The sequence below is a fragment of the Olea europaea genome, chromosome 15 (assembly GCF_002742605.1).
Source record: "Olea europaea var. sylvestris chromosome 15, O_europaea_v1, whole genome shotgun sequence".
In the NCBI taxonomy this organism is placed as follows: domain Eukaryota; kingdom Viridiplantae; phylum Streptophyta; class Magnoliopsida; order Lamiales; family Oleaceae; genus Olea; species Olea europaea.
In genome coordinates this window covers 6,623,330-6,635,791 of record NC_036251.1, presented here as the reverse complement: position 1 = coordinate 6,635,791, position 12,462 = coordinate 6,623,330, and the positions used below count along the sequence as shown (strand labels likewise).

The 12,462-nt window shown below is 34.8% G+C and overlaps 1 protein-coding gene across 1 annotated transcript; it reads left to right on the top strand.

The window, feature by feature from the left end:
• The first annotated feature begins 10,133 nt into the window (after positions 1–10,133).
• On the top strand, positions 10,134–12,462 carry LOC111411156. The gene is made up of 5 exons (XM_023041715.1): positions 10,134–10,535; positions 10,981–11,219; positions 11,661–11,931; positions 12,016–12,196; positions 12,353–12,462. Exons 1-5 carry the CDS (start codon positions 10,134–10,136, stop codon positions 12,460–12,462), a joined length of 1,203 nt encoding a protein of 400 aa, XP_022897483.1.

Below are 12,462 nucleotides of genomic sequence, written 5' to 3'. Positions count from 1 at the left end.
CATTTAATCATAGAGAGTGAGTTAATTTGGAGAGTAACACTCACTCTTTGTTCTCTCATTTTTCTCTCTACATATCCTTCTGGATCCAAGATTTGTTGACCACTTCATCCCTACAAAAAATTGAGAGGAATCAAGATTTGTTGACCAACAAATGTCACGATAATTAGGCGGCAAAAACCTTCCCCAAACGACGTTGGATTCTACAGCTAATCGGAATGTGGAATTCACCGACGACAGTCGGCAAGCGTCCTTGGGGCTCATTAGTGAAAAAGCGTTCACTATACAACCCTCGACAGCACATGGAAATCATTGCAGCTATCAAACGAGTTTCTGTCTCACAATAGATTATAATGTTGAAATTGGATTTTTATATATATGTTATTTAACAGATGGATAAAAGGCATGATGAGGAATATATTTTCAATTTTAAATTAGTAAACATTTTAGAGTGATATCTCACTTATTTCTTTTGACGAATATTGAGTTTTAAAAATCAAAAAGATTAATTTTCATTTAGATTGTGATTAATCGTTCAAATTCTTTTCAATAAACTATATTTTCATCATTGCTAGAACTTTGACCGACCTCTACATTTTCAGTAATGAGCAATACGTTGTACTACCGTATATATTTAATAATTTACTCGTAAAAGATAATTTAAATTGTTATATTTCACCCCATGTGCCCAAAAACAAGAAAATAATTGAATCAATAAAATTGCCATATAGTCCGTATCAAAAGTTATTTGCAACAGCTTACCGTATTTGTAACAGCATACCATATTTGCAATATTTTACCGTATTTGCAACAGTATACCGTATTTACAACAATTTACTGTATTTGCACCAACGTACCATACATGCAAGAGCTTAACGTATTTGCATATACCGTATATGCAGTGAGGTTAGATACCGTATTTTCAAATACCGATTTTTGCACTTATAAATATCAAACTTGGATAATACCATATATGCACTTACCAAACCAAATGTCAGTAAAAAAAATTTAGTTTTTTATTTTTAACATAAACAGACTCAAATTTGTATTTTAACATAAGCATGAAATAAACTTCAAATATATGAAGCACAAAAATAATATAAATGCATATAAATCTGCAAGTCAAATGGTAAAATAAAATTCAGGAAAATGAATTTTTAACCCGAAGTCTGTGCGTACACAATTTCCTTAAAACAGATTCACCCCTTCACTTTAAGTAATTAAGATTTAATTCGAACGTCTATTTCCCAGGATACAATAATAAAACCAGTAGGATCCGAGCATCACAGATACTACTTCAGTGAATTGATTAGTATTCGAACAATATTACAACCAAGACGACGTTGACAGAAATCGAGATTGTATATACAGACAGACCAACTTCGCAAAGAATGATAATATGAAGGCACATTTTTTCTCCTGTATTTCGTGTGTAAGAATTGCTAGAAAGTGAGATTTAATATAAGTTAATTCTGTCCATTAACTCTATGGCAATAAAAATTGGAGTTACTTTAGTTTCTGCAATAACCATCGGAGTTTTAGCAGTTTTAGAAACTCAAAAGTCAATTGGATAAAGCAAAAAAAATTGCAAAACGTGGACACTTCAAACGGGCCAATTTTTTCTCCATTCGGTTTGACATTCGTGTACGCAAGTGCGCCCGTACACGAGTTCAAGGTCCTAAAGCTATTTCGGTCTGTGATTTGCATCCCACTGCGAGCGCATGTGGAGAGAGTCTTTATACTACATATGATTACACCCGTTTAATGTGTAGCCATATATAAAGTGGTTCTTGCTTTCATAATTTTCCTATGTGGGATAAACTCATTTTCCTACATAAATCATCTTCCAATGATCAACTTTAAGCTTCAATTTCTCATTCACCCAAGCTCATTTTTGACAAGTAAATACATGATTTCGATATTCTAATGAGAACACAAATCAATTTTGATCTTCCGAATTGGACCAACGAGTCCCACCAAAAATTGTATCAAAAGCGAGCCATATACTATTTTTTCCAACATCCTCCACCTCGAAAATCACTTCATCGAGGCTCTTTAGTAAGAACACCTTCTTCCTGTCAATTCAATACAGGACAACATTGTTCAAAGCAATAAATTCTTGAAACCACTAATTTCACGAGAGGGAAATGGTTTAGTGTATGGAGAGAGAATTGTTTACAAATGGGAGAGAAATAGGTTGTTGCGCTCTAAAAAATAAATGTCACGCTTTTTTTATTTTTGTGATGCAATCCTTGTTTGAAGAATTTGAGCTGAGATTCCTGACCCTTCAACTAGCGTGACTTCGAGCCCTTGGCCCCCCCCCCCCCCTTTAAAAAAAAAAATAAAAAAAAATCATTTCCAATTTCACATTCTCCATAAAATAGTTTTACATGTAAATCAAAAATATTTTTTTTTATTTTTTAAGCACACATTGTTCAAAAAATCAGTATTCTATAATAAACTTTTTTTTTACAAAAATGGGACTAAAACACGGAAGTCACCTCCGTCACACGAAGTTCTAGGCATTCAACCTATTTTAAAAACTAGTCTTTGTCACGTGCATTGCACGAGTTTTGTATTTATTGCGTATTCATTAGCTTACAATTGTATATTTCTCTATTGAAGATCAAAATTGACACTTTTGTAACTATGGGATTATGCTAGACTAATCTTTATTTCTTATAAAAATTAGTTATGTGTTATAGCATTTGTAATCTCAGCTCCGGACTGCATAAGAGAAATCATTAATTCTTCCTTCAAAATTTCTTATAAAATATTGGCTGAAAGCATTTCAGCACTCGCAACCTCAATTCAAACTGCTTATTTCTTCCTCAAGAATTCCTTCTTGGAATTTGGATTTGTTTAAGAGCAATATGTTTTCTTCTAAAATTCCTTGTGGGAGTTACAAAACTCACAACCTTAGCTCGAACTGCTCCAGAGCAATACTTATTGCTTCATCCGGAATTCCTTCTAGGAATTTGGACTTTCTTAAGAGCATTCATTATTTTCATATAGAATTTCTTATGGTAATTGGATGGAAGGTCGTAGCACTTAGAACCTCGGTTTGAAATACTTAAAAGACGTGGCATGGCATTGAATTAACTCAAAATAACTCACATTGAATCATGTCTATATATAATTTACTTATCATTTTTTCATGAAAAAGAAATGTTTAGCCATCGTAGAAAATTACAAATTTTTATGTAATGCCTTTCAAGGATTCTTTCAACTGACATGTCAAATTTTTTATATTATTTGATAGGATTACTTGTTTCCACCACAAAGGTATAACTTTGGACTTATGGAAGTACTGTGGTGGTCTAGTATAGATTTATATATTTTTTCATAATTAAGGCCGTTCGGGCTAAGAGATAAGAATAAGGGGCTGAAGATTGATTTTAAAAAATTTGAGGACTAATTGAAATTTGAGCAATAAGTTGGGGATCAATGGTGAAATTCTCCCATATCACTAATATTTTATATGTTTTTTGTTTTCTTGTGTTTGCGGCCTCATTTTTCTTCTTTCATGTCGATTTCAAAAATTCCAGTAAGGATTTGGGAGCAACTAAGCAAACAGTAAGTTTAGCAAACAGGAATGAAGCATGGAATGACTATTAAGCTCTACATAATTATAATCCATCGATTATGTCGAACAATAACATAGCAGTGTATTCCAAAATTTGATCTTCTTTTTGGGCAAATAAAACCAGCTAAAATTTCAGAAACTTCCCTGGACAATTCACAAGTCAAACAATCAAATTTTACCACAAAAATCAAGCCCAATTTTTTTTTTTAAAAAAAAACCTTAAGTTATAGAAAGAAAAAACAAGCATCGTTTGCCAATGTTAAAGTAGAATGAAGATAATTTACCTGAGACCACAAAAGAGTGGTTCCTCTGAAGTTAAATTTCACCACCACACAAAGTAATGAATGTATTAAAAGTTCAAATTTTCCTGAATATGGTGCAAATAACGAAAAAAAGAAAAGAAAAAACTCTTAGAAATTCAATTAAGGTGTAGTTTGTCCAGGAAGTTGATGCAGAAAAGAAACAAGTTTCGATAATCGATTGCATAGAGCAAATGATCTCTCTTTTTTTTTTTTTTTTTTTCTTTTTGGCATTCAATTTCCCTATTGTTTCTTCAATTCTCTCTCGTATCAGTTTTCCCAATTGTCTATTTGCACTCTCCGTGGATGGAGAGTGCTCATTCCGTGCATGGAGACTGCACTATCTGTGCACGGAGACTGCACACACGAAGAGCACTACATGTGTGCACGCAGAATCTGCTTCGAATTTTTTTTTTCTTTTTTCTCTTTTCTTTAAGCTAAGAACTCCAATTTTAATTTTAAGGTTGTCCCTTTTTTACGAAAGCTTAACCACATTGGAAGCTTGACACGTCTATAAAACTTTTTAATTTTTTTTTAACTTTCAATCTTATTCTTATGTAGGAAATATTTTCCTGTTAATTTAATTTACTACTCTTTCTCATGTTGCACGAAAACATATTTATTGTATATATCCACAGGTATCACCATTAACATAATACCTTTAAATGAAATCAATTCTATTAATTTCAAAGTTTGGAACTTCCAAACCTCAACCAATTCATCAAAAATATAACCAAACTCTTATATATAAAACAAACTAACTAACATCCTACCCAAAATTACTATAACAAAAAAATTAACTCTACATGAAAGCAGATTTTTCCCTCAAAACCATTTACTATAACCACGAGCAAACATGCAGCGAAAGCTTACTGTAAAAGAGCATTTGGGCATCTCCTTGAAAAATGATTTGTTATTGAAAAAGAACAAGAGGAGGCCCCACAAGTAGGAAAAAAATTGAAGTTAAGTCTAAAAAATGAGCTCTTACGAAAATGTACCCTAGGAGGGTGAGAGAAAGTGCTACCCCCACCCCACCAGCAACTGCCCCAACTGGTCGTTGCCGACCTCACCACCACTGTTAACACCCTCACATGTATTTCCAATGAAAACTGCTGCCAGATCCAAAAACCACCAAAATGCAGATTAGTCAGATCTAAAAGCCCAAAAAATCTCCAAAATGTAAATCAATCCACTACTAAGGCTGACTTGGTCGGTTCGGTTCGGTTCGGTTCTCTTTAGAATCGAACTAGACTTGAAATTTTTGGGTATTTAGTAAGTAGAATCGTCGAGTCCAAATTTAATTATGGAATCGATCGGGTTCAGTTTCATTTGGTTCGGTTCGGTTCGGTTCGATTCTATTCGATTCTCAGGTTCTGTATTATAATTAAAATTTTTAATATTTACAAAGTACATTAATTCAACTATTTATATGTTCAATCTTAACTTTTACAAAATAATGTAGTCCAATTTTATGTGTCTATCTTTACTGAGTTCTTCATAAATTTGATTGTTAAAATCACAAGGAGAGGAATATAGCGAGCTCACAATAATTAAGAGAAGCGTTGTTGAGCTTCAATTCGATTTCTCTAGAACGACAGAAACAGTACTACGGTTGAGTAACAGATTTGGATAAAATTTAAGTCAATTTGATTAAGTTGGCTTTGAACTAAAAATTAGAAATAGAAAAATCATATTTTTTGGTATGAACTAAACTAACTAGTTGGCAAATTTATTTAGAAAAAATAAAATAATTAAAAAATTAAGAAAATTCGATTCTTATTCGATTTTTCGGTTCTTGATCTAGAACCGAGAATCAAACTAAACTCATTGGTTCTCGATTCAGATGCCCATTCGGGTATTTAACTTAGGAAGAACCGTTCCGTTTGGGTTCGATCGATTCGGTTCGGAAGTTTTATCTAGCCCTAGTAGAAAAGACAGTATATCGAATACTTTTGGAGTATTTTTCATTTAAAAAATGAGAGGGAAAAAAAACTCCCACCAGGAAAATACCACTTCACAAAAATATTCTTGATTTTTATAAAATAAAAAAAAAGAATTTAATTAAATTCAAAAATTGTAAATATAAATATTTTTAATTATATAAAAATTATTTTAATTGCATTAAAAAAAATCAAGAATAATTGAGGGACCAATTCACAATCTTTTAAATTGAATTTGGAATAATCAATTTCCAAAAAAAAAAAAAAAAAAAAAAATTGGACCAACTTACAACTTTTCAAATTGATATTAGAATAAACAACATTCAAATATGTTGGGACTAACATGCAATTTTTCAAAGTACATTTTGTAATATTTGAGGGACCAACATCCAATTTTTCAAATTACATTTGAAATATTCAACATTCAAAAGTGTAGAGAGCAACATACAATTTTCCAAATTGCACTTGCAATATTTGAGGACAAACTATTCAACCATATATAATGGGTAGGTGGAACTTAACATGCAAGAAATTATCATGCGATGAAGTTTATGTTTTCTCAACTAGGGTTCGATTTTTCTCCTACAATACAAATCTAAACGAAGTGAAATTTTCCAGATATGTTCTCCATAATATCATGAACATACAGTATAAATTTCATGAATTTATATGAAGTATATCAAAAGTTGCCATTAACAACATTCAAGCTTTGAAATAAAATCGAAATTCATGCATTTCAATTTAATTTAAAACATTTTCAGCATATAGTTAAGCAAGAAAACAACCTACTTAGACTCTGGTACCAATGTTAAACGTGCGGGCATGACAAGTAATGCAGATGTAAGGCCCTCAATAAAATTGTAATTTGTATTAAATATAATAACATTTTGCTTTGATAATTTCCATATTGTGTACTCAGAGCCAGTCCTGAGGTGAGGTGGATGAGGCCTGCGCCTTAGGCCAAAAATTGAAGGGGGTCTCTCCGTTGAAATCGGTTTGAGAAATGTTCTTGAGAGGGCAGATTGTGAAATGACAGCAGAAAGCAGGGATGGATGAAAATAATGAAATCATTGAAATGGAAGTAGACAGCGGAGAAATTCAATTGGTTTTGGCTGTGAAATGGATGAAATGGCATCAAACGACAAATAGCAATTTTGGAACCACAAACAACAGCACCGCGACTGTGAAATGGCAGGGATAGATGAGATGAAATGAAGAAGATAAGATTGGTTTAGGCTTTTTAGTTTTATTTTTTGGTAGCGAGCTTTTGTTTTGGATAAGTTGATTTTGTCTCTTTGATAAGTTGATTTTGTCTCTTTCTAACCATTGCAATTTGCATCTATGTTTCTATTTTGACTATATGGAACTTTTGCTTCATTTCCATGTCAGTTTAGTAGAAAAGAAACCAAACGAAAGTATATTTTGAAGTACGTTGTTGTATTATACGTTGTAACACGTTCTCCTCTTGTAAATTTGAACTTTTCCCTAATGCCTTTTCCATAACATTTCCTTTGCCCTCTTTGTTTAAATGTTTCACAATTCATTGACCCTTACAACTTTATGAAACATTATTTCTTCTATGTAAATATGCGTGTGGAAATTTTGTAATACGATATCTCCCCAATCCTTGACATTCAAGACGCTAACATCCCTTTCAAAATAACACACAAAACTAGTTTTAATAAAAATTTATTCTATTTTATTGAATAATCAGATTAATGAAGTAATGATGTGATCCAGGAGTCGCAAACAACCAAATCAGGTCCAACGTCAAGCCCGGGGAAAGATCCGTTGAAAGTCGAAGGTGGACCTATGACACGAGCGAGGACAAAGTGAGTGAAAGAGGTGATGGGATTACTCATCAAGACAAACATCGATGAAATTATGTTCGAGACTCAAAATGGGACAAGTTTCGTGTTCGGATCAAAGGTCGAAACCAATTGAATCAACACGATACAAGCAGCCGAAGATGGAGATGGAGAGAAGAACCATGCGACCGCATGGTTAAAATAGTCCTACGGCCGCACGGAGTAAGGCAGGGAATTATTCAGGAATTTCGAATGTTCCATGCGGCCGCATGATTTTACACCATGCGACCGCATTGCTAAAATTTGAAGCCTTTTTTTTTATTTTTTTCGCAAATTTTCTATTTTTGATAGAATTTGATACTTAATAGATTTCTTACCATATTTGAAATATTAGGCACGTTTTTACCTAGTTTTTTAGATCTAGTATAAATACTATTTTATTTTCAATTGTAAGGACTTTTTGACATTATTCGAATTTGAGAGGCTATATTGCTTTCAACTCTTGTTCTACAATTGAACAAATCAAGAACTTATCAAGATTTAATCTTGTGGTGTTCAAATCAACCGGGTGAGATTCCGTATTTTTGTGTAATCAAGAGGTCCGCACATCATCGGCGATTCGAATTGCTTGGTTCCAGATCTATTGAATTTAATCCAAAATCTTGCTTTGACTTTCTTGAGAAGATATCAATCTTATTTGTGAGTTCCGTAATATTTGCCTACGCGGGTTCACATTAGTTGGTATCAGAGCTTAGGCACCAATTCAAGGTTATATCCCTTTTAAATTCTTGTTAAGTCTTTGTTTCTAGTTTTTTTTCGTTCTTCGCGTTCTTCTGTCCAGTAAATTCTTGAGTCTTTGATCTGAATTCTTTTCGTCTAAAACTTCAAAAGTTATTTTTGGGCTCATTTAGCATCTAAAACAACTTCCGTTTCTTTCGTTGGTGTCGTAGTTAAAGTCCGGGTCCAAAAAAAAGTTTACTATTCATCTGTACGGTACTGTTCATCCGTACGCAGTAAAAAAAATTATTATTATTATTATTGATCTTGGGGAAAATTTATCGACTCTCTTTAGTTCCATTTATTATTTTGCATCTAATTTAAAAGTCAGTCAATAATTCTTTTCTTATTTCGTGTTTTTGAGTCAGTCTTTAATTGTTTAGTTCGAATTGCCAGTCAGAACAAAAATCCTTGATTTTGTAGTCTCACTCACACCAGTTTGAATTCCACGTGATTATTTTTTTTATTGAGTTCCGAAATTGTTCTTTTGGAGACTTGGTGAACGCAACGAGTGGAAAAAGGCAGAGTGGTGGGAGAAATAGATGGAAAAGACGTATTGAGTGAAATTCCGAGTGAAAACTTGTGAGGCAGAAAATAATTTAGATTTAGGATGTCTGACAGGGAAGGATCAAATTCAGGAAGGGTTGATGATCGGGTTTCCATGCTAGAGGACTCGGTGAGGAGGATTGAGTAGTTATGTGTAGATATGAGAGATCGGATGGATAGACAGGATACACGGGGAAAAAGGCAAAATCCATTGCCTGCCAATACTCGAAGAGGTGTTCTTAATGCACGGAGACAGGGTAGGCGGGAACCTAGGATGGAGGAACTTAGTGAATTTGAGGTTGATAGTGGATTGGATGAGGATGCGACAGTGTATATGGATATTGGAAGGGGTAGAAATAGAGGAGTCAGACTAGACAGGAGAGGTAGGAATCTCGGTGGAGATGAGGTGGATGGAAACTTGAGTAACATTAAAATGACCATTCATTCCTTCAAAGGTAGGAGTGATCCGGAGGCCAACTTGGACTGGAAAAAGAAAATTGAGTTAATCTTCGATTGCCACAATTACTCGGGGGAGAAGAAGGTGTAAATTGCAGTTCTTGAATTCATTGATTATGCAATCACTTGGTGGGATCAGGTGGTGACTTTAAGGCGGAGAAGTGGGGAGCGACCTATTAATACATGGGAGGAATTGAAAACTATCATGCGGAAGAGGTTTGTACCTACTCACTACTATCGGGAGCTTCATCAAAGATAGCAAAATTTATATCAAGGCTTCAGGAGTGTGGAAGATTACCATAAGGAGATGGAGACACTAATGATCAGGGTAAATGTGGAGGAGGATAGCGAAGCTACCATGGCTCGATTTCTGCGTGGATTGAACAGAGACATTGCAAATGCAGTGGAATTGCAGCACTATGTAGAAATTGAAGACATGTTACATGTGGCGATGAAGGTAGAAAGGCAGTTGAAGCGAAAAGGAACAGCAAGGCACCCATCTGGATCTTCGGGTTCTAATCCTTCCTGGAAATCGAATTGGGAAAATAACAAAAGAGATGGGACTACTGCAAGAGGAAGAGCTGAGGTACCAAGAGGCAAGGAAGAGGGTGCTAGCAAGCCTATACCAAAGGGGGAATCAAATCCATCATGAAACAGGGACATCAAATGTTTTCGATGCTTGGGAGTAGGGCACATTGCTTCTCAATGCCCAAACAAGAAGACAATGATTCTACGAGATAACGGGGAAGTGGAAAGTGAAAGTGAATATGCAGACATGCCAGGATTGGAAGATGTTGATGAGGAAGATACAACTAAGTATGCAGTTAACAGTAGGTTGTTGGTCACGAGGCGAGCTCTTAGTGCTCAAATCAAGGCGGTCGACTTGGAACAACAGCGAGAAAACGTATTCCACACGCGGTGTTTCGTTAATGGTAAGGTATGTAGTGTAATAATTGATGGTGGTAGTTGTACTAATGTAGCTAGCACTAACATGGTGGAAAAGTTGGGCTTAACACTATTAAAACATCCTAGACCTTATAAGTTACAATGGCTGAATGAATGTGGGGAGGTCAAGGTGACAAAAAGGGTGTTGATTAATTTTTCCATTGGTAGATATCAGGATGAGGTAATATGTGACGTTGTACCTATGCATGCGAGGCACATTTTGTTGGGAAGACCATGACAGTACGATAGGAAAGCAATGCATGATGGATACAGAAATAAGTACAGCTTTATAAAAGATGGGAGGTCTATCTCTCTTACACCATTAACACCGGAACAAGTATAGAAAAATGAAGAAGAAGCAAGAGTGAAAGAGTTAGAAAAACAGAGAGAAAAGAGTGAGGTGGCCAATAGAGAGGAAAAAAGAGTGGGGCCACATGAGAGAAAAGAAAGATAGTCTTTTGAGATGAGAGAAAAGCCGAAACAAAATTTCTTTGTGAGAGGGAGTGAGTTGAAAAAAGGCAATAGTTGAGAGACAACAAATGATATTGTTGGTTTACAAGGAGTCACTCCTCAACTTTGAGGAGCATAACACATCCCTCCTTAGTTTAGCTATTTCTTTGTTGCAGGAATTTGACAATGTATTTTTGGAGGACGTGCCGAGTGGGTTACCACCCATTAGAGGAATTGAGCATCAGATTGATTTCATACCTGGAGCTGTCATTCCGAACCGATCGGCTTATCGGAGTAATCCAGAGAAGACAAAGGAGCTTCAGAGGCAAGTTGAGAAATTGATGAAAAATGGATATGTAAGGGAAAGTATGAGTTCATCTGCAGTACCTGTGTTGCTGGTGCCAAAGAAAGATGGGTCTTGGAGAATGTGCGTGGATTGCAGAGCCATCAACAACATCACGATAAAGTATCGTCACCCAATTCTTAGACTAGATGATATGTTAGATGAGCTACATGGTACATGTGTTGCTTAGTAAAATTGACCTTAAAAGTGGATATCATCAAATTCGCATGAGGAAGGGTGATGAATGGAAAATGGCTTTTAAAACTAAATATGGATTGTATGAATGGTTAATCATGCCATTTGGACTCACAAATGCACCAAACACTTTTATGCGATTAATGAATCATGTTTTGCGTGATTTCATTGGAAAATTTGTTGTAGTTTATTTCGATGAATTTTAATCTATAGCAAGAGTCTTGATGAGCACGTGGAACATCTAAAATCTGTGCTTGTGGTTTCAAGAAATGAACAATTTTATGCCAATTTTAAACAGTGTACATTTTGTATGGATAGGGTTATATTATTAGGCTTTGTGGTTAGTGCTAACGGTGTAGAGGTAGATGAAGAGAAATTAAAAGATATTAAGGATTGGCCAACACCTAAAAACATAACCGAGGTTCAAAGATTTCATGAATTGGCTAGTTTTTGTAGGCGTTTTGTTAAAGATTTTACCACAATAACCCCACCCTTAACTGAAATTGTCGAGAAAAATGTAGGATATCGTTGGGGGTTAGAGCAAGAATATGCATTCAACACTATCAAAAATTGTTTGTGTAAAGCACCGGTTTTAGCACTTCCTAATTTTGACAAAACTTTCGAGATTGAGTGTGATGCATCAGGAATAGGTATAGGAGCAGTCTTAATGCAGGATAAGAGACCTATAGCATACTTTAGTAAAAAGCTAAGTGGTGCGGCTCTCAATTATCCTACATACGACAAGGAACTCTATTCACTTGTTCGAGCTTTGGAAACATGGCAGCATTATCTATGGTCGAAGGAGTTTGTAATTCATTCAGATCATGAGTCACTAAAATATTTGCGGGGTCAAGGTAAGTTGAACAAACGACATACACGCTAGATAGAATTCATCGAAACTTTTCCATATGTCATCTATTACAAACAAGGTAAGGAAAATGTAGTAGCAGATGCATTGTCACGCAGGTATGTGCTTCTAACTACTTTAAGTGCAAAATTGCTTGGTTTAGAGTATATTAAGGACATATATGTTACTGATTCTTATTTTTTCGACATTTACAATTCATGTCACAAGGGGGCTATAGATAAGTTCTTTAAGCATGAGGGATACTTGTTTTAG

What these genes read in the sequence shown, in the direction of transcription:
- LOC111411156 (XM_023041715.1), top strand. Translation starts at nt 10,134, where the DNA reads ATGATTCTACGAGATAACGGGGAAGTGGAAAGTGAAAGTGAATATGCA. An exon ending in ATTGTTTGTGTAAAGCACCG is followed by an intron (nt 11,932 to 12,015) that starts GTTTTAGCACTT and finishes GTCTTAATGCAG; the next exon opens with GATAAGAGACCTATAGCATA. An exon ending in AAAATATTTGCGGGGTCAAG is followed by an intron (nt 12,197 to 12,352) that starts GTAAGTTGAACA and finishes TGCTTGGTTTAG; the next exon opens with AGTATATTAAGGACATATAT.